The sequence below is a fragment of the Miscanthus floridulus genome, chromosome 13, assembly GCF_019320115.1.
Source record: "Miscanthus floridulus cultivar M001 chromosome 13, ASM1932011v1, whole genome shotgun sequence".
NCBI classification, from domain to species: Eukaryota; Viridiplantae; Streptophyta; class Magnoliopsida; order Poales; family Poaceae; genus Miscanthus; species Miscanthus floridulus.
The window spans coordinates 4,670,250-4,696,849 of NC_089592.1; the positions used below are offsets into that span (position 1 = coordinate 4,670,250).

A 26,600-nucleotide genomic window follows, 5' to 3' on the forward strand; every position below is an offset into this window, starting at 1 on the left:
CATCCATAACTCTATGAGCTTTAACTGATTTATTCTTATGAGTATGCTGGAATCGGCTATTTAGTCGATCTCCTTCCACATCGGCTCTTAGAGCCACAGATTTGGGACTGTCTGGCAACACCGGCATATTCCGCCTTAAATTACTGATTAGCTTTCTCTCCTTGTCAATTGCAGGGTCAAATTAACTGGCACGTCTCGGGAGGAGTGCACATGATCGATAATTCCTGCATTGAAGCTAGGCGGATCTCTAGCTCCATCGAGCGGACCCTTCCGGCTTGCTCGTGTGCCTCGGCACGTGACGAAATTTCGTGCCGACAGATGGCTGAATGGCTAAATCTAGGCTCCTAGTTGAGGTTCCTTCTGTACACTGGCATCAACACGCCAAGAATAGGTTACATATCTGGGTGAGGGGTATACAAATGGAGAGTTACTGATTTTGTCCTTAAGTGATTCAGTATGGGAATCCAATATATACAGTCCCATCAGTTGACACTTGTTAGCATGCCAGTTTAGTATGATAAGGAGACTTGCTCCGCCATGTAGGGAATAGGCAGACTGCAATCACTAAACATGAGAATTTTTTTAACGATCTTCAGTATCTTCGATTGAAGGGTGGGCCTGGTGCAAGCGGTAGAGTCTTACCGTCTGTGACCGGAAGGTCTCGGGTTCGAGTCGTGGTCTCCTCGCATTGCACAGGCGAGAGTAAGGCTTGCCACTGGCACCCTTTCCCAGACCCCGCACAGAGCGGGAGCTCTCTGCACTGGTACGCCCTTCAGTATCTTCGATAACTGTCATGTTCAATAAGCTAAAATCAAAATACAAAGCAGATGCATGCAAATCTCTGTACATGCTAGATAAATATGAACTATGACAAATGACAAACAGGTGCATAGCTGCAGAAACCACGCATATAAAACGACATCTAACACAAATATCAGAGCAGAAATCAGATTATTTTTAATTCGTGCGGTAAAAAACAATAGAATGGTCAAAGGACACAAAGCGAAGGAGAAAATATTCAGAACAATGATGCATTAACACTACAAGTTCCTAGCAGCTAGAAAGGTATGACACTGAGTCTGCATGTGCTTTATAATAGTTTGATCCTACATAGGTGTGTAAATGAATATACATTGTAAAATAGATGTAAGAGTAAACTTAGGATAAGGGCATACCTTTGTTGACTTGAATTGCATTGGCTCAGAATATCAGTTTCAGATATAAATCTTTCCCAAGATCCCTGTGAGACTTGTTGCGCTTGAGCGAAATACCCAAGGATCAGATCTGTATGCTGGTTAGGGAAGTGATCATCTAGGCATGTAGATGTGGTCCCAAATCCCTCGCTGTTGAGTTTGAAGATACCCCTTCTGTGGTAAATAGTCTGACCCTCCAAACCTAAGGAGGCATTTCTTGTCCGCACAACCACCTGGCCAATGAAGCCCAAAAAGAAGATCAAACCTAAGAAATAATGTTAAATGAAAGAAAATTCAAGTAGCCATGGTCTGTTCAAACAAATTAACATACGGATAGCCATGGACTGTTTCAAGTAACCTAAAGGAGTGCTAGGCTACCTAGGATCATGCTTGTGCGTTGCTACGGGATAGCTAAACTTTTATTCTAAAAACACGCGGATCGCGCGATAAGATAACAATACTGTAAAATTAAATACCGACGTTAAAGTGACATTTAATCCAAAAAGCAAAGTTCGTGAAATAGGAATTTAATCCTTGCATGTGTGCAGTACCCTGTGGCCCTGTTATTTTCCTATACACAAAATAGGAATTTAAACTAACACCTCAAAATGAACCTGCACATTACTGATCAAGACTTTGTTATTTATTACCATCAAGGGACCTTCTCTGGACTGATCAACAGGAGAAACACTTTTAGGAGTGTATGAAACAGTGGTTCTCATACATACAACTAAAAATAAACCATTACTGTGTATGAAAGTAGAGAATTCTGGTAGTGAAGAGGACATGCATACCAGCTCATTCAAGTACCACTGGGCAAAGAGCATTTTGGAATACCTTTTGAACTACAATTCGGATAATAAACAAATAAAATGGTAAGTCATCATCAGCTCGTATAACAATCTGGTACGGCAAGTATTCCTTTCTTAGCCCAGCAAATTCAGACTTGGGAAGATCATTGGCTTATATTGCTTATTTCCATTAGTTAAAATATTGTAAAAAGTAAAGGTGAGGGTTGTTGGTTGGTTGGTTGGTTAGGGGATGGCACAGCCTTAGTGGCCTGCAGACCTACGTTTCTCTTCTTCTCTTCTCTCCTATCGCTTGTTTCATTAAGTAGGACTTCTTGCGAGATGAATGTTTTGTGATTTGACTATTTGAGCATTACCAAAATAATCATGGAATATTAGTTCTGGTGTGAAAACTATTTGACAGCGATGCCAGCCGCCAGCACACATTATCAACAAGCATTCTGAAAATACACATGGCTACAATTTGTATTGTTTGATTGTTTAAATTTTATTTATGCAAGACCACTTTTTCTGTGGTATGGCAAGGTGTCACTATTGTCACTTTGTCAGGTTGAGTAAATCACCCTCTCTATCCCACAAACAAACATAAGAGTTATTTAGAGTTAGAATGAACTGATTGAGCCTACAGCGTGTGAATTTTTGCATAATCTCCAGGAACAGGAACATGACTTTGGTTTGTGTAGAAAGTAAATGAACCTGTGTGAAGATCAAGGTACGGGGAGCTTGAGATGAGATGCGTTGGGCCTGCTACTGCACACCTCTCGTCGATGCGTTGGGCCTGCTACTGTAGTTCCAGTCAGCTTGGAACAGAGATCACCAGTAGGAATTTGAGCAGAGAGATCAAAGAAGCAGAAAAAGAAAAACAAAACAATCTTTATATTTATGGAAGGTTGATAATTCAAGTGCTAGCAATATATTTTTGGAAAAAAAGACACATTAAAGCACACCATTCGAACTAAACTATTGAGGAGGCTAACCCACATTCTAATTCTAACTTGTAAAATCAATATCCCAATTATAATAACTCCAATTCATTGATTGTTAGTCATAAAATCATCTTAAATCAAACCCTATCTGTCCATACCAGTTCCATAATCTTTTGGGCTCATTTGAATATACCAAAATACACCCAGACCATGAGCATTGTAAAGCATCATACCAAAATACACCCAGACCAGGAAGCATTGTAAGGCATCGTACCTTGGATGGCAACGGGCCTTACACCATGAGAAGTATATAAAGAAAATTCTTGCCTTAGCCATAGGGAATGTAAGCGGTTTACATTGCTACACGGAGAAGGTGGTAAACTGGGGGTGTCTTGGGCAGGATTATGCAGTTATGCACTTATGCTCTTTTGCAATCCAAATAGCTTACCTGAGGAAACTTTGCAGAGCATACAATGTAAGATGCAAAATTGAGAAGCACGTCTAGCCCCTCCCTCTTTCTTTCAGCATCTATCAAAATAGGGACTTTTCTTTGACTTGTTTGCACTGGATTGTTCCATAAACACATGTCAGTCTTAGTAGCAGTGCAGAAAGGAGAAAACTAACCATAAAAAAGGCTTATGTGTGGCATTAATGCAACAGAAGTTGTAGGATGCTGACAACATGAACAAAATTAAAATAACTTTCCTATTCAGAGCCATATCTATGATTCATAAGCTATTTGCATTCAAAACTGCAGAAAGAGCGGAACTATATTTTGTTTTGTTCAAGTGGAGTAAGATGATTGTGCCTAGAAGAAATTACCTCTTCTGCAATAAACAAAGTAGTGTCGTGCAATCGTACATAAAAGTAGAAGATGTCCGCACCATCAAAAGCGGATGACAAGTTTGCCTTTGTGAGCTCTTCTGGTTCCATGGGCAGAGAACTAGGACTGTGTATACATGTACGAGATTTCCTGAAAGCCAAAAGGGGATGTCGAATATAATTCAGTAAGACAATTGGGCTAAACAATCCCGTAACAAGAATTCCTATTTGTAGGCAGCAGGTATTTATGCCACCCACTCTATTCTGCGTTCCACTGCAGCCTAGATCACCACTACCACAATCTTAATTTTGTGCAGGTTTTATCACTAAAACAAGATATAGATCCGAACCATGTATTTATGCAGAGCTATATGCAAATTATGCATGCTGACAGTAGTAGGCTATCATATTCAAGGAGCACAAAAATCTTTTAAGTCGTATTAAGTTCATCAGAAAATTAATACACAAATTACTTGCATCCTCCTATCATTAATGTTACCCAATTATCTGTATGGACTATCATGAAGAAAAAAAACTCAGAAAGGAGGCTGCAAACTATAACACATCAATTCTCCAACAAAACGTTATGCATTCTTGAATTCTTGTGTGATCTTACTTGGCACTGAAAATTTGCCCCCTTGCTGGGCAGGTCTTTCCTGGATCCCTGACAGGAGGACGAGTTGTGCCCGCCAGGAGAAGGATCCACGCAGCCGAGCCCCAACGCCATCGATCAGAGTGGAAGGTGGCAATGGCGAGGGAGAGGAAATGGCTGCAAGGCGGGGCAGGGCGTAAAAGAACAAAGTGCCCACTGAGCATATCACGTACCTTTGCACAACATCGGACGGGACATCCGATCCTCGAGTGCCTAAGATCTCGCAAGCGCGCCCGGACGGAGGAGCACGGCCGCACGGAGGACAATGACCAGGCCAAGAAATATATAAGAATCCCTATCTGGGTATCTCAAATCACATTCATCCAACCATAAATCCACAAGATAGAGAGGTATACATGAAGATCTAGGCCAAGAAACAAGAACAGAGAGAGATCGAGCCAAGAAACAAGAACAGAGAGGAGAGGAATACCTAGAGTTTGCACAAGCAAGACCAATGAAGACATGAGCCGGATCGGGGGGAGGGACGTGCGGGCGCCCCGGCGGCTTCCGCTGCCGTGGGTCTTCATCGCCGGTGAAGGGCCCCGATGAAGTTCTGGCAACGCGGATGCAGTCGAGCCGGGTACGGGTGGAGGGCCGCATGCGCCCTGCCAGCTTCCACTGCCGCCTGCTCAGCCTCCACCATCACGAGCAACCTGGGCACAAACGCAAGACGGCAGCAGGGCTCGACATTGGCACAGGGGGCCGCTGGGACGTTGCGCGGCCTCCGTCGTCGGGAAACCGTACCAGCTCCGCTGCCAGGAAGGTGGCCTCGGGGCGTGCGTGGGTGGCGGCAGGCGGGTGGTGCGCAGGGCGGTCGCAGGCGGCGGCGGCGCGCTAGTAGATGCTAGTGAGGACGACGATGGGGGCGCGCTCCCAGTTTCTCTCCTTCCTTTTCGCAAGCGAGGGGCGTAGGTGCAAGGGGTGAGGAATCGTAGGGGCAGGACGACGAACCCACGTTAAACTCTATAGTCTTTTTAGTCGTGGGAGTCTAGCAAACATGCTCATACCTTCAATGGGAGAAAATAAAAATATTTTGTTATATTTATGAAAAATGAGGATAGGGAATGTTATATGTCTATTTATGTTTTGCATTTCTATGAAATTTAAGACTTCTAATTTGCTTTACAATGACTACGACCTCCATAATATAAGTTGACATTGGTAATAATATGACAATGTATATTAAGTTTGTATCGAGTTAAAATACAATCTTGGTAGATTTTTTCTCTCCAGGTGCAAAGCACAAAAATATATACTCCCTCTATCCTAAATTATAAGACATTTTGACTTTTTTTAGATACATTGGTTTTACTAATATAATTTTTTCATGTTGATGTACCTAGCTATTATCTAATATAATTCTTCTTTCATCGCAAAAAAAAAGATACACAAAAATCTAGCTATGTGGGAGTACTTTATTTGTGTACTAAGCAACGGATAATATTTTGGTAATTCTTCCATTCTAAATTGTATGACATTTTGACTTTCTTAGATAAATAGGATGTGTTTGGTTGGGTGGCTAAACCTAAATCAAGCTTCAGGGAGTCACCTTTCGCTGTTTGGTTGCCTCTTTATAGCCCCCCTAGCCAGGCCCAACTAAGCCACATTTGAGCTCATAGCCTGGCTCCAGAAGAACGCAGGGATCAGTCGTTCTTTCCTGTCTAGGCTTGGCTTAGCTCAGACGTTTGTTCCATTCACTGCCTCCTCATTCACTCGTGATGCCACACCGACGAGTTCTGCCTCCCATTCTCCTCTCGTCCCGTGCTCCACCGGTCCTCCCCCTCCCGTGCTCTGCTGGCGCTCCTTTCCGCGACGCTCTTCGACGCTGTCAACGGTCCTCCACACGAGCGCGAGCTGTGGCGGCGCTGGTGGATGCGGCACCGGAGCCAGATGCATGGTAGAGGTGGAAGCGCGGCGGAGCCGTCTCCCCGGAGCCAGATGTGCGGCGGCAGTCTCCCCGAAGCCGGATGCGCGGTGGCCAGCAGAGGCCCGGATGCCTCCGAGAAGAAGACCCTACCTTGTCATCGGGATGAGTGAGGAGCCGAGTGAGGTGCTCCACAGCACCGGTGGCCAGCACGGCGCGCACGCCATCCTCAACACCGCACGCGAAGCTCCCCGCCGTGGCCGACGCCTACATGAGCGCCGCCGATGAGGCTCCATCCTCCGCCAGCGCCGCCACGACCGACGGCACGGCGCCCAAGTGGAGGTAGAGGAGCTTCTTGGTCTGGTTCCCGATGATCTATCTCACGCAGCGCGCGGACACACTCGTGCTCCTCCTTCTCTCCACCAGCACCGGCGCCGCCACCAGCTTCGTCGTCAGCTTCTCCAGCCAAGTCTCCATGCAGCTCGACGCAGACGCCGACGCGGGTGCACTATCACAGTTCTTCACATCACCGTCGGTTCAAAACCCCCTTTCACTGCCAGATTTTGAACCGACAGTGGCAATACACTACTGGATTCAGGTTCTTTGCCGAGTGCCTGAGGCACTCGGTAAAGACCAAATTGCACTCGGCAAAGCCTTTGCCGAGTGCGGCACTCGGCAAAGCCTTTGCCGAGTGCGGCACTCGGCAAAGAACACATAACAAAAAATTGATCGGCAAAGCCCTCTTTGCCGAGTGTCTTTTATCGGGCACTCGGCAAAGAAGAGCGACCGTCACGGCGCCGGTCTCGTTGACGGTGGCTTTACCGAGTGCCAACCCTGTAGGCACTCGGCAAAGATTTTTTTTATTTTTTTTAAAAAAAATTCCTTTGCCGAGTGTCAACCATGGAGGCATTCGGCAAAGATTTTTTTTTAAAAAAAATTCTTTGCCGAGTGCCAGCCGAGTGCCCACTGGCTGGCACTCGGCAAAGTTTGAATTTTTTTTTAATTCTTTGCCGAGTGCCTTCTTTGCGGCACTCGGCAATGTTTGAATTTTTTTTAATTCTTTGTCGAGTGCCCTCTGTGGCCGGCACTCGACAAAGTTTGAATTTTTTTAATTCTTTGCCGAGTGCCCTATGGCCGGCACTCGGCAAAGTTTGAATTTTTTTTTTAAAATTCTTTGCCGAGTGCCCTCTTGCCGGCACTCGGCAAAGTTTGAATTTTTTTTAAAAAAAAAATTCTTTGCCGAGTGTCCTCGGGCCGACACTCGGCAAAGTTGGAATTTTTTTTAATTCTTTGCCGAGTGTCATGGTCATGGCACTCGGCAAAGCTGGAAAAATGGTTTTCCGTCGGCCCATTTTTCCAGCTTTGCCGAGTGCAGTGACCATGGCACTCGGCAAAATGACCCAAAACGGCCGTTTTTAATTTTTTTACATTCCATCATGACAAATAAATTCATACAATCATATATCTCATCCATCACATATATATCTCATTCATCACATATATATCTCATCCATCCACACATCCATCCGCACATATCACATCCATCACAATATATATCACATATATAATAATAAGTGCTCAAGTCCATCCAAATAAATCCACAAGTCCATCAAAGTCCATCAAAGTCCATGAGTGCATCACAAGTATATCACAAGTTCATCACCAAGCGAACAACAAATGAAAAAAATACAACGTGCACTCATCTCGGCCACTACGACTATGGTGAAGGCCCAGCTGCATCATTCGGAGGTGCATGAGGTGGATTATTTGAACCACCGTCAGATGAAGACTGCACAAAGAAGTAAAGATTGCATGTGAGACAAGATTATTTAGATAGCTAATCTAGGAAGGTAGAGGCCATACAAGCAAAGCACAAGCGAAAGTAAAAAACTTTCATACTCACAGGAGTAGCTGCAGCTGCAGGACACGAAGGCGGAGGTGGAACCAACAGCCCAGCTGGTAGAGAGAAGCCTACACGTTGCCCAAGCCCTTGTAGGAACTCCGTAATGTCCGTCAGCCTCTGCGCCTGGGCCTGCCGCTCGGTCCGCTCGGTGTCCAGCTGGGCCGTCAGCTCCTAATGTTGTATCATTTCTTGTTCCAGCCGGGCCTGTAATATTTCACTCCAATGTTTCAGTAATGCAAAGCTAATTAAGGTGTGTAAAGATCAATGTATGACGAGTAAAACAGGAATAACCTCGAGTGCGTCGACTTGGTGCTGTGCAGCGGTCGACCGTGTGTGAATGGTCGGGCTCTCGCTCGTGCTCCGTGCTCGGACCTGGGAGAGAGAGGGAGTAGAGGCCGTGTCGATGACGCCGTCGCCAAGCGAGAACCGCCCATGCTTCTTGCCTTGCCCCGCCCTCATGACGGCCTCTCCATCGAAGTCCTGGGTGCTCGGATCATGGTCTGACCCATGGAGCGACCTCGCCACCTCAGTGTACTCACTGATGCGGCAGTGGACGCTCGGGTTCGGGTATGCCTCGGGCGGGTCCTCTAGGTTGAAGGAGACGTCGGACGTCGCCTTGCCCTTGTGGGCCATACACCATGCCTAGAAGTCCGAGCAAGCCTGACCACTATGTGACGCCAATTGTGAGAAAGACAGCATGATGATTACAAATTAGGCAGAACTGAGCGTCACAATAGATAAATGAATTCGCGTACCCATGCTTGTTTGTATCCAGCGAGGTTGCGGTTGCCTTGATGGTGTGCTGGACCTTGCATCTGCAAACGACGGTCCCGGGCATCCCTGTGCATCTTGAGGTACTCCTCCGTGAACCACCTCTCCACCATCATCGCCCAGCACTCGGGATACGCTTGGCACCACCAGGGAATCATCTACACGTCATCGAGTATTGGACAAATAAGAAGATCAAATTAAACCAACTTAATCTCAAAATGAATCAATATTGATGTTCTTCATTTACCTTAAGGTACTGCTCTCGGGTCAGCTGCATCTCTCTTGCCTCCATTTTGGTTTTTCTCTCTCCAAGCTTCGACCCGTAGTAGGTTACGATGGTATGGATGCGTGCCTCGTGATGCATGTCGGTGACGAGTTTTTTACAGGCTTTGGTAGTCACCTGCTCCGCCCTAGCCTCAAATCCCTCCTCGCATCTGTAATAAGTCTGCATACAAAAGCGATGTATCTATTCATTATTTCAAGAAAAGTCCAATGAATGCGACGTATTGAGCAATGTTGTGCGAGGGAGACTTACCCAAAGCTCTGCCTTCACCCTCGCCGCCTTGTTGGGTACTCCACATCGGTGGCGACGGCGTAGTGGTCAAACGAGTAGGCCGGCTCCGTCTTCGATGCGTACGTGACAATGCCAGGGAAGTGTTGCCTGCACAGAAGACCCAGGATGCCGTTGACTAGCCGTGCATTACCACCCGAGACGTCTGATATCACATGTAGAGATGTCCTGGTTTGTAAGCATCGTACGTGACAACGTGCACGAAATCTTCTAAAATTTTTATCATAGCCTCCACATATGATATCACGACATCTCAACAAGTTTCATGATATTCGGACTTCGTTTGCTTTTTATAAAATTTAAAAACACTTCGCACGCAAGTTCGCGGTCATGTTTCGTGAACAAGATGTCCAAAATTTCAGGTCCGTTCCTGGATACGGCCTCACACTACACTCAATAACATGACTATCATTTTTTGAATCATTAAATTCCATTATTCGTACCACGTGTAGTTCAAAATTATATTTTTCGAAAAAATTCAAGTAAATAAAATAAAGTAACTAAATATATCAAACAACAAAGCATTTAAGTCCCAAGTAAACTAAATATATCAAAAAGCCATAAAAATTCCCAAATTCTAACTAGGAGTTCCTGGGGCTTTAAAAGGGCTGCACAAAAAATTTGGAGGCCAAAAACAAAAAAAAAAAACTTTGCCGAGTGCCGGGGCATGGCACTCGGCAAATGGGGTCTTTGCCGAGTGTCACGGATAAGGCACTCAGCAAAGAGGGTTTGAATTTTTTTAAAAAAATTTCCTCTTTGTCGAGTGCCTTAACAGGGCACTCGGCAAAGACATTTAAAAAAAAGAAATCTTTGCTGAGTGCCGTGCCAGGGGCACTCGGCAAAGTATTTTTTTCAAAAAAAAAATTGCCGAGTGCCAGATCCAGGACACTCGGCAAAGAAATTAAAAAAAAATTAAATCTTTACCGAGTGCCTAACAGCAGGCACTCAGCAAAGAAGGACGTGGCCGAACACCGTTACACGGGTCAGCCTATGCCGAGTGCCGCGCTTTTGCCGAGAGTCTGGCACTCGGCAAAGAATTCCTTTGCCGAGCGCATTTTTTTGCCGAGTGCCCGTCAATTCTTTGCCGAGTGCCCGATTTTTGACACTCGGTAAAGAATTTTGCACTCGACAAAGTCTCTGTTTCCAGTAGTGATACCGGCAGTGATGCCTCTTGGCTATCAGTGCCGGCACTTCACCGGACAGTGATAAGCTTTAAAAAAACAAAAAAAGGAATATAGCAAGCATGCTCGCTAGCTACTGCCGCCACGTCCATGCTCGCTAGCTACCGCCGCCACCGCCATGCTCGCTGGCACCCACCACCGCTGCTCCATCAAGCAGTTTATCCGAGAAACAATTCATACATCACAGGCAAAGGAGGAGGGATTCAACACATCACAAATCAACTCATCCACAAATCGAATCGATTCATATATGACACAGAAGGGTTCAACACATCACAAATCAACTCATCCACAAATTGATTAATACAACATAGTTGGAGGAGAGGGGAGGCCAGGAGGGGGAGAGAGTGAAATTTCACAGGGAAGGGTGAGCTTGGTTTCACGCCGGAGTCCGCCCCTCGCCGCTCCAACTCAAGATCTGAGGCCACGCCCCTAGTCACCGCCCCCATAACAGATCTGAGGAGACAGAGTGTGAGTGAGGAGAAAGAGCACCGGGAAGAGAAGATTGCTGGGGGAGAAAAAGAGTACCGTGAGCTCATCCTCTCGGGATCACTGGATATGGACTGGGGGAAGAAGAAGCCGCCGGCGCTTCTCGCCCGCCCGCCACTGAGGTGGATCCGGCGATCCAGCCGCGGTCGCTCGCCCGCCCGCGTTTGCGCCGGTCGCCGGTTGCCCGAGCCATGGGGCCACGCTGGTGCCGGTCGCTGACCGACCGAGCCATGGCCTTGTGCCCGCGCCGGTCAGTGAAAGAGAGAAAGAGAGCAGAGGAAACTTTGGGAAGTCTGCCGACAGAGAGAGAGAGAGCAGAGAGAGGTATGGTTGGATGGGCGTGAGTAATAAGTTAACTGGGCTGTATAAAATTTTTGGGTCCACGAGATATGGATCAGTACCAGTTGGTAGTACATGCCCGACACTGATGGACCATCACTGTCAGATTATATCAATAACCGGCAACGATAATATCTATCACTGTCGGTTGTTAAGAAAATCTGACAGTGATAGGCTTTTTGCTTATGAACCGGCAATGATGTGTTTATCAATGTCGGTTTAAAATTTCAGCTGTGATAAAGCCGGCAGTGATTGTTTATTCTATAGTAGCGGTGGTGCGGGTGACGCCTCCTCCTTCCCCGCGTGAGTTTGCGTGTGAGTTTCGTGGACTTGACCTGTTCATGTATTCAGATCGGTTCTTGCTGTTGAAATTTCTATTCTATTGTTGCCCAGCACCCAAAGAATTGGAGGAAACTAGTTGCTTCATTTGTCTCATTGTCTGTACCGTGGAGAAACAAGAAGATAGATTGCGTTTTGAGAGATGCAAGCCAATTTGTTATCCGATGTTTTGCAGTTGGACCTATGGCGACGAGATGAACAGAGAGGATGAAGGTGATGGAGGTAAGGTCATCATTACAGAGGAGAGGTAACACTACCAAATAATCCAGGCAATACAACAAAAACTAACTTAGCCAGGCTGAGCTAGCACATGATAACCAAACACTACTAGGATGGCTTGATTTGGACAGGCTAACTCAAGTCTGGCTTATTTTTCTAGCCAGGCTAGATAGAGCCACCTAACCAAACACACCCATAGTTTTTATAATGTATCTAAGACATAAGGTATATTTAGGTGCATTGCAAAAACACTTGCATATACCTAGAAAAGTCAAAGTGACTTAAAATTTAAAACGGAGGAAGTAGTAGTTAGCTTGGGTCAACTATTAGTTGACTTGGGACAACCTAGAATTGTAATTTGATTAACACATGCCAATGCTTATTAGATATAGATGTACTAATAGTCCATTGTAATTAATTTGATTTTCATGAATGAAAGTGATCCATCATGTAGTGGAGGTGACAGCAACGTTCTTCCAGATACCAATGATCTCTATGGCTTGATGCCTTGGATGTTTTGTGATGGCTTTTTCCACCAAGGGGCAAGAATCACCTTCACTTAGGCCTTTAAGCACCACCTGCTTCAGTCCCGCAAGGTGCTCGATTCCAGTAGCAGAAACTGTGGTGACGAAGCTAGCGTCTGAGGGCATGGACCATACGATCTTCTCAAGCTTAGGACCTGAGTTTTCTTCGAAGGTGAGCTTGGTGGTGGTGGCACTCTCGAGCAGGAGGAACTTGAGAGCAATGAACCCGTTAGCACTGAAGAAGAGCTCTTCTTCCGTGAATGACCCGTGATGGAGCCTGAGGCAGAGCAAGCCGGTAAGATTGCTGAGGGTTTCCAGTTTCCCATTCGTCAGAGGAGTGTTGCACAATGTTATCTTGGAAAGCTGTTTGAGGTCCTCGTCGACCCAGCCAGGCAATCCAGATTTAACCATGCCAGTGATGCTTAGGCTCTCAAGATTAACCAGATGCAAGAATGTGCCATCGCCGTCTTCCTTGTCGAGAGAAACGCCGTCGGCACATGGTGCATTGATCCAGATGGACAGGGAGTGCAGGCGTCCTCCCATCTTGGAAATGGCTTGGCGCAGATCCTTGATGTCTTCTTTCCTTCCGGGGAGAAGTACACCAAGCTTCCTTAGCTTCTTCAGATTCCCGAGTTCGCTGAGCTCGCTGCCACGGTAAATTTGGACACAGGACAGTACCTGTTCGACATTTAATTAGTCAAGGTTTTGGTGGTGTTGGTTCTTCTAGAGCTACCTTTACATGTAGCAAAGAGAAAAATGCAACACGAGCCACTTAGGTTTCCCACATATGCCAAGCGTTCGTGTCATTAAACTCTCAAATTGTAGTAACAACCAACTTAATTCGTTAAGACTAGTCTAAGAACATTGTTAGATTCTTAGTAGACATAAGTAATATATTAGAAAGAGTATAGAGTGCACCAGTGTCCCTGAACTTATTTGGCGGTGTCACCTAAGTGTCTAAACCATTAGTTTTCATATTTAAGTCAGTAAACTTATTAATTATGCCCTCTTGAGTCCAAACACCAATTAACATGTGACTGTCGGTATGGGAAATCAGCATGACCATCAAAAAGAGAGACTATGTTCTCAGGTAACATTTGGGTCCTATTGGATTTTTTTTTTCATTGACTAGATGTGTAACCCACAGTTATGTGAATGATGGCTTGTAAAAAAAACAGTGACACCGACGTTTGTAGGTGTTAACATATCAACTAGTAAGAGAGGTTTGGACCTTGAGTGAACCATTTTTAGTAAAACTTTAGAGAGTTAAATATGCAAATTAATAGTTCTTGGATCTAGGTGACACCACTGAATAAATTTGAGAACCTCTTATGTATTTTATTACTCTACTAGAAATTCATTGATATATTTATAAGACCGACAACGAGTAAAAATTGCATATTTCTATGTCTTCTCTCTTTGTGTGTGTTTTCTAATATAACACTAACGAGATTTTAGATGCAATACTACTTTCAAAAAAAAAAATCTCACCTATGCATGGAACACTATGGACAAACATATACAGGTGCAAGCAAGAGCTATAAATACCTCCATGTCGGTCATCTCACTGATGTTGGTCGGCATCCTTACGGTGGAGAAGGGTGTGCTCCCATCACAGCTGGAATGATTGATGTCACCGGCGAGAAGATGCTTCAGCTTGCGCAGATTATTTATGTGCTTTGTGCAGGAGTGACGGATCTTGGTCTGCCGAATATCCAGCGTCTCCAGCAGCTGGAGCGCCTTGATTTGATGGGGCAGATCCGGAACGTCCGTGTTCCGGAGGCTCAGATATTTGAGCGTCTGTAGCTTGCAGATGCTCTTGAGGTGGCGCTTCTTCAGGCCTTTGCAACCTCCGAGATCCATGACATTCACTCGATAGGTTTCAGGGAGTGATCTGAAATGTTTCAGCTGCTTGTCGATGGATTTCTCTAGCTTCTTACTGCTCGCCGCCGAAACGGGCGACTTCCCGTCCTGGCCCTGCTGCTTTCTTGGAAGGGAAACCCCACAGATGTTCAGAGATACGGCTGAGCCTGATGCTCCTTCTGCTTTCTCCTTCTCTAGCTTCTTCTCCTGCTTGGCCACCATCTGACGGATGCGGAACTGGTTGTCAAGGTGGGGTGGCAATCGGCTTCCCTCGAAGTTCTCGCTCTTGGAGATCCCATCGACGAAGTTCTTCACCTCATCTCTCATCCTGCAGCTCTTGACCTTGTTGCCTGCAGCGCCATACTCAACAGGATAAACAAAGCCTCGGAAGAGAAGCTCAGTGAAACACATCTCAGCTGCTTCTTCGTACGATTGCTTCTCTTCCTTGACGACCAGGCGCTCGGCCGCCCATCGCCGGACCAAGCTTGTCCTGCTGATGCTCTTCTCCTCGTGGAAGGCGGTCAGGTACTGCAGGCAGCTCTTGTAATCCCTGGACAGCTTGCTGTAGCAGAGGAGCATCACTTGCTTGGGAAGATCAAGATCTGCGCCTGCGCCGCTGGAGCTGGAGCTGGCAGCGACGACGAGGTTCTTCACTTCTTCCTTGCTCACGCGGCCTTTACCTTGAGGAGATACATGAAGAGCACGGAGGAGCATCTCCATGACCATGCAGATGGTAGCATTATCTCCTCCATGGCGTAGAGCAACAGCTTGCAGGTCTTTAATGAGTGTCTTGTCAGACCTGAGGTCCCCGAGGTCCCCGGGAAGCAATGTGATGACGATGTCGATGTTCTTCTCTGCTCCGGCACCATCGTCGTCGTCCATGGCAACTGATGCTAAAGCCTGCAGGAAAGCATCCATGCCGAGTGACGCTAAAGCCAGCAGGAAAGCACCCCTGGCCTCGTCGGCGGCACCCTTGGCCCCGTGGAGGACTGCGGCGGGCTTGTTCCCCTTCTTTGCCTCGGGGACGGTGACGCCGTAGCGCTGCCGCCTCTCGCCGATGTCGCGCACCCGGACCTTGAGGTCGCGCAGGCGGTTGGCGAGGCGGCGGCGGGGCCACCAGGTCTTGACGAGTTCGGGGACGTGGCGCACGTATCCCCAGAAGCCCTTGTGGGACGGGGTGATGCGCATGTAGAGCTCGATGCAGTCATGCGCGATGTAGGCGATGTCGCGGACCTGCTTCATCCACGCGCGCTGCTGGTCGTCGTGGTCGTCGCCGGACTTGGTGAGGTGGAGGAGGAAGCCGTTCATGCTGTCCATCTCGTCCCGGATGAACTGGATGTCGCCCTGCACGCCGCTCAGCAGCTCCGCCTCGTCCTTGATCGCCGCCGATAGGATGCCCAGCAGCGAGTCCACGGCGCCGTGGGTCAGGTCAGCCATCTTGATCTCTTCTCTTGTAGTCGTGTGTGTGTGAGAGAGAGAGAGAGAGTCGATGAGTCGAATGGAGGAGATGGGGCACAAATATATGGTCTGGGACTCGGACTGGAACTCTGGAACATAGGAAGGGATAGAAGGGAATCCAGTGCCATACCTGACAACAAGCAACACCAAAGCTTAAGCTGGAGGCGACAGCCTCGAATATTTTCCCTTTCTTTTCCTACAGTAGTAGTAGTTAAGGACCTAGCTAGCCTGATCCACGTTTCCATATATTCCAATAAAAAACATTATGCTTTTCCATTCTGAACCACTTTTATAGGTTCTTTATCTATCCATTTCTTTTGGACGAGGTTTGTCACTGCTGATGTGGTTGGAGTTTCCCTTGAGTAGTATGCCAGAGATGCCACTTCAAATTTAACCATTACTCTTTTCCTACAGTAGTTGATAAAAGAAAAAGTTGGCTCCCTAAAGTTTGTATCAATTTAAAAAAAAGTCTAAACAACTTCAAATAAAAAGCATCAAAACTAGAAAATTATAGACCTTATCGAACGCTACAGCTTTTATATAAAAAGTATCTTTATCTATCATCATATAAGAATGATATGATTTTTTTTAAGGTGACAAGCACCGGTACGCAATTAATACGTGTTAGAGCTTTATATTATTCTTTTGACCATCCTAATGACCTTAAATAACAAAACTCAAAACTAGGAATTTGTAGATCTCATCGAGAGCGACAATTTTGATATACAACATATTTTTATCCGTGTAACACCCTAAAAATTTTAATTTTGAAAATAGGTTTAAAATGATTTATTTATGAATTTTATGCTCATGAAATGTAGGAGAAAGAATATTTTTCATTTTATTAAAATTCACCATAGGAGTAGCAACATGGATGTGCATACATGCCAGTGCATTTGATTTATTTGGTTGAGTGGTTTTGATTAAAATTCAAAATGGTTTAAATTACTTTTGGAAATGAGCTTGAAAATGGCTTTGAAGTAAAAGAAAAGAAAATTAGAAAATAAAAGAACTTAAAAAGGTGTAAAATTTATTTTTGGAAGCCTACCAAAATTGCCCATTTTATTTGAGTTGAAAAGTATATTTGAATCTCTATTTGAATTTGCATTTGGTTCATAATTGAATTTGGTTTTGAAAATAAAATAGAAAAGGAAAAAGAAAAAAATCCTTTCCCTCTCCTCTCTCTCGGTCCAGCCCACCCCGACCTCTCTCATCCCGCTCTCGCGCGACGTACTGGCCTCTCTTTCCCGTAGATGGCCCGACCCCGCAGCCTAGCTCTCTCGGCCCATTGCCAAGTCCGCAGCCACGGCCCAGCAGCTAAGCCGAGCGGAAGCCCGTGTCCCCGCCTCCTCTCCCCCTCTGTCTGTCTGACGACTTGGACCTGCTCCCTCTCTCACTGACCGATGGACCCGCCCTGTCGGCACCGTCTTCTTCCTCGCATAGCCACGTCGGACTCTACTCCACCGTCGGGGCTCCACACCGCTCCCGCCTCGTCCGTTGCCGTGCCGCCCATGTCTTCCCGCTCCATAAAAGCCAAAGCCCTCATCATGCCGCCGTCACCTAGCCACCTCCAAGCCACCACCCGTGCCCTAATCGTAGTCGCCGCAGCCCTAGCGCTGTCATTGGAGATCCGCCACCGCCGCATTCGTCGTTCTGCCGCCTCTTCGCCTCCGTGACTGCCTTGCCGGGCTACTACGTGAGGTAAGCAAGCTTCGAGTACTACCCTTGACCCCTCTCTCGCTTTCAACCGCTGGTGCGAGCTCACCGTTGCATCACCGGATTCCTGAGCCACCAAATCAAGCACCGCGTCGTCACTGTGGCGTCGCAGTCGCTCTAAACCCCTCCTTCGAGTTTGTCTTGAGCTCTTCTTGCTTCCCGTGCCTTCCCCGTGTACAACGGTGGCTAGAGTCACTGATTCGCCCAACTTCAGCGAGGTCTGAGCCTCTGAAAGCTCTAGTTTGGTTTTTGTGAATTGATGAAACCCTAAGGGCTAACCTAGTTTGTCAAAAGTGATTATGAGATAGGTAGCAGTATTCCAAGTGTTGAAGCAAATGAAGATCATGACATGATGATGGTGATGCCATGGTGATGATCAAGTGCTTGGACTTGCAAAAGAAGAAAGAGAAAAACAAAAAGCTCAAGGCAAAGGTGAAATTGATAGGAGCTTTTCGGTTTAAGTGATCGAGACACTTAGCGAGTGTGATCACATTTAGGATCGATAGCCGTACTATTAAGATGGGTGAATCTCGTATCGAAATGCGGTTATCAAAGTGCCACTAGATGCTCTAACTCATTGCATATGCATTTAGGATCTAGTGGAGTGCTAACACCCTTGAAAACATTTGTGAAAATATGCTAACACACGTGCACAAGGTGATACACTTGATGGTTGGCACCTTTGATCAAGGGTGGTGAAATTCGGGGTCAAAAGAAGAAGTTTCGTATTGACCGGACTCTGCCTTGGGCAGTGACCGGACGCTGACCCCACGTCCGATCACTGGCGCGTAGTGAAGGCCGCCCTCGCTCCCTTGACCGGACGTTGAAGAGAAAGAGGGAACGGACACGCAGGGGGTGTCCAGTAACCTAGTGATGTACGCTGACGCAAGCAACAGAGAGAGGCTGAGTTGACCGGACGCAGGCCTAGGTCCGTTAATGAGCCACCGGACGCGTTCGGACACGAATTTCTACCTCTGGGACCTTACTGGAAGTGACCGGACGCTAGGCGATTGTGCGTCCGGTCCTACACAGCAGTGCATTTGGTCGCAACTTAATACGTGGCGCGAAGCTGACTAGCCGTTAAGACCAGGTGCTCAGTATTTGAGGCTGATGACACTTGGCAAGCATCGGGGAACCGGACGCGGGGGTCGTGCGTCCGGTCAACTTGATCGGCGCATCCGGTCAACCCATGTTTCGCTGGACAGAGGAGCCAATGGCTCTATTTAAAGCCGTGTGGTCGGCTCTAGCTCATACCTTTGGCCATTTGCATTGACATAGCAACCTTGTGAGCTTAGCCAAAGCCCTCCCACTCATCTCCATCATTGATTCATCATCTTTGTGAGATTGAGAGTGAATCCAAGTGCATTGCCTGAGTGTTTGCATCTAGAGGCACTTGGTGTTTATGTTTCACTGTGGGTTTGGCTTGTTACTCTTGGTGGTTGCCGCCACCTAGACGACTTGGAACAGCGAGGATCGTTGAGCAGAGGTTGGTGATTGTCTTCTGCTCCGATCATGGTGATTGTGAGGGGTTCTTGACCTTTCCCGGCGGAGAGCCAAAAGGTACTCTAGTAAATTGCTCGTGGCTTGTGTGATCCTTATCTTGTGTTGGTTGTGTAGCACCCTATTGGGGGTTTGGCGTGTGATGCCAATTAGCGCGCGAACCTCCAAGTGAGTGAATCGCCACAACGAGGACTAGCTTGCCGGCAAGCAAGTGAACCTTGGAAAAAATCATTGTGTCATCATTTGATTCCGAGGTGATTGGTCTTTGTTGGTATTCATTCTTGTGATTGATTGCTTCATTCCTCGACTCAACGGTATAACCATCTTGCTCTCTCTCTCTCTCTCTTTACATTACCGTAAACTAGTTGTCAAGCTCTTTAGTGTAGCTAGTCGTGAGAGCTTGTTAGTTTGGTTAGTGTGGCTCTTTAGTTAGCCTTTGAGAGCACACTAACTTAGTGTAGTGACATAGCCATTGTGTGAATAGAGACTATGAAAACTAGAATTGTGGTTGGTGGCTTGCATTTTAGTAGGCTAGCGCAACACTCGCTTCGCCTCATATTTGTCTAACCATTTTGCTAAGTGTTATTGTAGAAATTTTTAATAGGCTATTCACCCCCCCTCTAGCCATTAGGACCTTTCAAGTGGTATTGGAGCCGTGGTCACCGTGATTTGAGGCTTAACAACCTTCGGTATAAAAATGGCTCAAATCAACGACACCAAGAAGCCACCCCAATTTGATGGCTCAAACTATCCCTATTGGAAGGCTAAGATGACAACATATATCAAGTCAATCAATAGGAAGGTTTGGAAGGTGGTGGAGACCAAGATTGAGATTGATGATGAAGAGGCTCCCACCGCCGCTGAAGAGGTGTTACTCCAAAACAATGATATTACTCTTAGTGCCATCCATGATGCTTTGGATAAGAGAATATTTGAGCAAATAAAGAATATTGAGAGAGCTCATGAGGCATGGAAGAAGTTAGAGGAATCATTTGAGGGTACTCAAGCCATGAAGGGTGCAAAGGCATACATTCTCAAGGAGAAGTTTGCAAGATTCAAGGTGAAGGAGGATGAGAGTGTGCTGGAGATGTTCCATAGCCTTCAAGTGCTTGTCAATGATCTCAAAGCACTTTGAGAAGAGGTGAAGGACAAGGACTTCTCCCATAAGTTCTTAAGATGCCTACCCTCAAGATTTGGCACATTGATCACCATTCTAGTGAGGAGTGGTTTGGACACCAAGACACCAAACCAAGTGTTGAGAGATATAATGACCGATGACACATATAGAGATGATGATGAGAAGGAAGAAAAGAAGGAGAAGAAAGATGAGAAGAAGGATGAGAAGAAGAGTGTGGCATTCAAGGCCACATCATTAAAGGGCAAGGCAATGCAAGAATCATCAAGTGAAGATGGAGACTTGAGATTTAATGAGATGGATGATGAGAAGATGGCTCTCTTTGTCAAGAGATTTGGCAAGTTCATGATGAAGAAGGGCTACCATGCTAGAAGAAAAAAGTCTTCATCTAAGAACAAGGAAGAGCCAAGAAGGTGCTTCAATTGTGGAAGCAAAGATCAACTTGTTACTCAATGCCCATACAATAGCGACAATAGTGATGACAACAAGAAGAACAAGAAGAAGGACAAGTTGACCTTTAAGAATAAGAAGGGTGGTTCATATGTGGTCACTTGGGATAATGATGCCTCCTCAAGTGATGATGATGATAGTGATGATGACAAGACCACCAAGAAGAAGGCACTTGCAAGCATTGCAATCAATGAGAAGGCTTCTCTCTTCGACACTCCATCATGCTTCATGGCTAAGGCCACTAAGGTATAAACTTGTGATGATGAAAGTGATGAGGAATATGATAATGAAAATAAAGATGAAAATGAAAGTGATAGTGATGATGATGAACCAAGGATGAACTACTTGACATGCTAGATGATGCTAATGAACACTTTGACATTAAGAGAAGGGAATGCAAAAGCTTACGTAAGGAACTAAAAGCCCTTAAGCAAGCCTTTGATGAGCTCAATGCATCTCATGAGAGGCTAGAGGGAGCCCATGAGAAGCTTGGTAATGCTCACAAGAAGCTTGAAAAAGCTCATTCCTCTTTGCTTGATGAGAAAAATAAGAAGAAGCATGTTGAGACATGTAATGTAGGCTTAACTTGTGACTTAATTGATGAATCATTCTATAAGTCTATCATTGTTACTCCCACTAACCCTTCTTGTAGCACTTCCACTTCCACCTCATCTACTAGTGATGGTTTCACATATGATGCCTCACTAATGGTTGAGAATGAGACCCTCAAGGAGGTTAATGAGATCACTCACACCTTGGCTAAGGCCTATGGCGGTGAGGACCACTTGCTTATATGCTTGGGTAGCCAAATAGCCTCTTCTTTACAAAGAGGGACTGGCCTATACCCTCAAGAAAGGCAAGGCGGCCTTTGCTCCTCAAGTTTTGTGAAGAACAATGGTCGGTTTTGCACTAGTTGCAAGTAAGTTGGTCATAAAGAGTATGAGTGCAAGAACAAGAGCAAAAACGCTAATGTATCCTCAATTAAGATTAATTCTTTCTATGTGCTTACCAAGGGTGCAAATGGTGTAAAGACTAAGTTCATTGGTGCACCATGGATGGGCTCAAAGAAGAAAGCCATTTGGGTGCCAAAGAGCTTGGTCACTAACCTTCAAGGACCCAAGAAAGTTTGGGTACCTAAAAAGAATTGATCTTCTTTTGTAGGTCAATTACAAAACCGAAGGAAGGCATTGGGTTCTTGATAGTGGGTGCACTCAACACATGACCGGTGATGCAAGAATGTTCAACTCAATCAAGACCAATGGCAATGATGGTTATGATAGTATCACATTTGGTGACAATGGCAAAGGCAAGGTCAAAGGGCTTGGTAAAATTGTAATATCCAATCACATGAACATATCCAATGTGTTGCTAGTAGAGAGCTTGAACTTTAATTTGCTATCCGTGGCTCAATTGTGTGGTCTTGAATTTAAATGCATCTTTGGGATAGATGATGTAGAGATCATAAGTGTAGATGGCTCTAACTTGATCTTCAAAGGCTTTAGATATGAGAATCTATACTTGGTTGATTTTAATGCTAATGAAGCTCAATTATCTACATGTTTGTTTACTAAGTCTAGCATGGGTTGGTTATGGCATATAAGGCTTGGTCATGTTGGAATGAAACACTTGAATAGATTGGTTAAGCTTGACTTGGTGAGAGGCTTGAAAGATGTTGTGTTTGAGAAGGATAAGCTTTGTCGCTCATGTCAAGCTAGCAAACAAGTTGGAAACACCCATCCTAAGAAAAGCATGATGAGCACTAGTAAAGCATTTGAGTTATTGCACATGGATTTGTTTGGGCCAACATAATACGCTAGCATCGGTGGAAATAAATATGGCTTTGTGATAGTGGATGATTATATTAGATACACTTGGGTATTCTTTCAAGTGGATAAAAGTGATGTGTTTGCAATATTCAAATCATTTGTCAAAGGCATTCACAATGAGTTTGAAATAACCATCAAGAGAGTTAGAAGTGACAATGGTAGTGAGTTCAAGTACACTAGAATTGATGAGTTGTGTGATGAATTTGGAATTAGACATCAATTCTCAACCAAGTACACTCTACAATCAGATGGCATTGTTGAGAGGAAAAAAAGAACACTCATTGATATGGCAAGGTCTATGCTTAGTGAGTACAATGTGAGTAAATTTTTTTGGACCAAAGCTATCAACATGGCTTGCTATTGTAGCAATCGCCTCTATTATCACCCGTTGAAAGATAAGACACCATATGAGCTCTTGAATGGTAGAAAGCCCAACATTGCATATTTTTGGGTCTTTTGTTGCAAATGCTATATCTTGAAGAAAGGCACTAGATTGGGCAAATTTAACAAGAAATGTGATGAAGGATTCCTACTTGGATACTCAACTACTAGCAAAGCATATAGATTTTGGAATTTGGATAGTGGTACTCTTAAAGAAGTTTATGATGTTGAATTTGATTAAACCAAGGGTTCCCAAGATGAGAATGAGAACTTGGAAGATATTAGAGGCATTCAACTTTCAAATGCCATGAAGAACATGGATGTTGGTGAATTGACATTTAGCGGTATCCTACTAGCTTCTCCTCCCAAAGCTATAAGAGTGGTTGGAGGGTCCCCTACTCTTTAGAGGGTCTACTTCTTTGCATCTACTCTAGTAAAAGCTCTTAAATCAGAGTCTTCAAATCTATTCCAATAGACACTAGCATATGACACTCACTCGTTATTTGGCCATATCCACTGTAGTTCCAATCGACTGAGCTATGGGGACACGAGAGAGGACAAGGAGTCAAGACGACACATGTAGGGTCTGGAGCACTGGTCATAGGGAGAGCAAGGAGCATGGGGGCACAGAGATGAGATCCATGGCAGGGTCGAGTTTCTTGCTAGGACAGACAGGACGGGTGCTAGGGAGGGGCGCCGTCATAGATGGGATGGGCGTATGGGAGGGGAGCCACGTTCGGCCGAGGCTTGAGGGTATTCACCGGGGGTGCCACGCCAGGAGGGGAATAGGGTGGACGCGTGTGGATGAAAAAAAAAAGAAGTGTGGGAGTGAATTGATGCATGAAAAAAAAAATTTAGGAAGAAGTAGGGAGCTCTTTGCACACCCTTGAGAGATGGGGCTGAGGGAGAAGATTTGGGGGCTCCATAAGTAGGAACTTGAGTAGGGCCTTGTTGGATTAAGATGTTTTACTCTGGTAACAGAAAGTAGAATAAGGGCTCTGTTTGGGGTCCTTGTTGGAGATGCTCTCTAACAAACTATGGACAAATATAGTGCAAACTATTTCATTTAGCAGTCTTATAAAAAACTTAAAAATTCTTAAATTAATTATGATGGAAAACATGTGGAATCTTATAAGACCATAAATACTCGAATACATGTATACCCTAAGAAACATGTTTCTAGGACCATTACTTAACATTTATTAAAATAATCGACATATTCACCATGACAACCAACATTCATATTCTTTTAAACAGTTCAAAAATTACTCAATGGTTCTTTGTATATAGTTCTTTCTTATATATATACCCAATCATTTCGCAAAATAAAAAATATATACCTAGGATCATAGCAAAAGTTGTGTATCTAAAAAAATCCATAACGATTTACAATTTGAAACGAAGATTCTGGGAGAGTATTATTTATTACACATGATAAATATTAGTAATTTTTATATATTTTGTCAATCTTAATAAAAAATTGACTTCTTAAAACCGAGATGTGTAATCTTTTTCGGGACAGAGGGTACATTGGCCTTAAAGTAAAGTCAGATTCTCAGTTGGGAAATATTGACACATTCGATTCCTCTAGAGCATATATCCACAATTATTGCACATCGATTCCTCACAGAGCATATATGCATGCTGCTTTCCTTCGTCTTTCTTACCGTTTGGTGGGGTGGTCCAGCCGTCCAGAACAGATCACCGGCAGATTGCATGCCCGCCTGTCATCCCATCTGCGCCGCCCAGTTGGATAGACCCGTGTCCGCCGTGTGGCACCCCCCTTGGTCAGGTTCACGGATCAACCTCATGTCATGTGGAGTCCCTCGCGGACGCTGCGCTCAAGCGTTTGCCTTGGGGGGTTCACGGATCAACCTCAGTTCAAAAATTACTCAATGGTTCTTTGTATATAGTTCTTTCTTATATATACCCAATCGGGTTTCGCAAAATAAAAAATATATACCTAGGATCATAGCAAAAGCTGTGTATCTAAAAAAAATCCATAACGATTTACAATTTGAAACGAAGATACTGGGAGAGTATTATTTATTACACATGATAAATATTAGTAATTTTTATATATTTTGTCAATCTTAATAAAATATTGACTTCTTAAAACCGAGATGTGTAATCTTTTTCGAGACAGAGAGTACATTGGCCTTAAAGTAAAGTCAGATTCTCAGTTGGGAAAGATTGACACATTCGATTCCTCTAGAGCATATATCCACAATTATTGCACATCGATTCCTCACAGAGCATATATGCATGCACACACAATTTGCCAACCTTCAATTTCAACAACTTTTTCGAACAAAAAACATATATACTATCCTACACGTATCTCCTGATATGCTACACAACTTCCAGATGAAGGGAGTCAGAAACAAAGAAAACGTGAGATACTAGCATGCTACAAAATCGCTCTCTAGTTCAACCTGTAGTGTATAGCATTGGGTGCCTCAAGCTCCTACAAACTACGGGCATTCTGCCGAGTGTGCTTTCTCCATCTCCTCAACACATGAATGCAACCCCCAGCTCCTAACAGGTCATAGGACGCAAGGCTCAGGATGGTTGAATTTGCAATGCGTCGATGGTGGGCGCCCTGCAGACGAAAGAAATGATCTCAGCATTGTGTGAACATTTGAATTCGTTCACTCAAAAGAGGTTTTTACATGGATACCTGTAACAGGAATACGAAGATGGCAGCGTTTGCCAGTGACAGTGAAAAGATCATCATGCCCCCACGAAGCTCATTTGGCTGGTACCTACAGTGATGCAAGCTTTGTAAACAGAAACTATAAATTTAAGCTTGATCGTACTTGCACCAGCAACTTACATTGTTCTCGGTCTTGCTAGTGAAGGCAGAATAAAGCCCACACATGCATGGAAGATGCAGAACACTATCACCAGTGCTACAATCTCCTGCAGGATGAATATAACTTGTCATTAGACTTTGGATGCCAATTTCCAACTACATGTTGTTGCGTTAGAGATATACCTGGAAAGCCAATGTAAGCCATTATCAAGCTGTCCACATTACGGAAGGGAGCTGTGGCTCCATAAAACCATGGAAAAACCAGCTCATCCAAGCATTCTTGATGTCAAGAAACAGGGGTAAATTACTGATAGTTGAGCATACCTTCCGTCAGCCTGTGTCAATCAACAGATCTATGAGAACGGTAGCATAATTTCAGTCTCACGTTTCTGAAATACTAATCATACAGAAGACCAGGCATAGCAGGTCTGCCACTTGTGATGCCATGAGCTACTGCGTCCATATCTCCGTCAACACATTCGCAGAGGACAGGTGGCCCATGGCCGTTAGTGCGCACCCCGATGCCGCTTTATTCGGTGCACATAATAAATGGCACTGCCTGCAGTGATGCTTTTGTTTTCGAGAAAAAAAGAATTATATTATATGATAGTTGGTAGATGTCCACTATGCTTATGGCCTTGTTTAGATGCCATTTAAATTCCAAGTTTTTTTACTTTTTTTTCATCACATCAATTTTTAGCCGCTTGCATGGAGTATTAAATGTAGGTAAAAAAATAACTAATTACACAGTTTAGTTGGAAATCACGAGATGAATCTTTTGAGCCTAGTTGGTCCATGATTGGACAATATTTGCCAAATAAAACAAAAGTAATACTATTAATCAGTTTGAAATT

General features: G+C 44.9%; 1 protein-coding gene and 2 long non-coding RNA genes across 3 annotated transcripts; all 3 read right to left on the reverse strand.

Moving 5' to 3' along the window:
- Positions 1 to 7,926: 7,926 nt before the first annotated feature.
- On the reverse strand, positions 7,927 to 8,816 carry LOC136500479 (uncharacterized). The gene is made up of 3 exons (XR_010770045.1): positions 8,461 to 8,816; positions 8,170 to 8,373; positions 7,927 to 8,055 (listed from the first exon to the last, which is right to left on the reverse strand). It is a non-coding gene; the product is annotated as an uncharacterized lncRNA (long non-coding RNA).
- Positions 8,817 to 12,113: 3,297 nt separating this feature from the next.
- On the reverse strand, positions 12,114 to 15,970 carry LOC136501028 (disease resistance protein PIK6-NP-like). The gene is made up of 2 exons (XM_066496517.1): positions 14,151 to 15,970; positions 12,114 to 13,280 (listed from the first exon to the last, which is right to left on the reverse strand). Exons 1-2 carry the CDS (start codon positions 15,900 to 15,902, stop codon positions 12,525 to 12,527), a joined length of 2,508 nt encoding a protein of 835 aa, XP_066352614.1. The 5' UTR covers positions 15,903 to 15,970; the 3' UTR covers positions 12,114 to 12,524.
- An 8,932-nt stretch (positions 15,971 to 24,902) lies between these two features.
- LOC136498958 (uncharacterized) lies at positions 24,903 to 26,313 on the reverse strand. Its single transcript, XR_010769845.1, has 4 exons — positions 25,930 to 26,313; positions 25,768 to 25,853; positions 25,612 to 25,696; positions 24,903 to 25,533 (listed from the first exon to the last, which is right to left on the reverse strand). It is a non-coding gene; the product is annotated as an uncharacterized lncRNA (long non-coding RNA).
- Between the last annotated feature and the right edge of the window lie 287 nt (positions 26,314 to 26,600).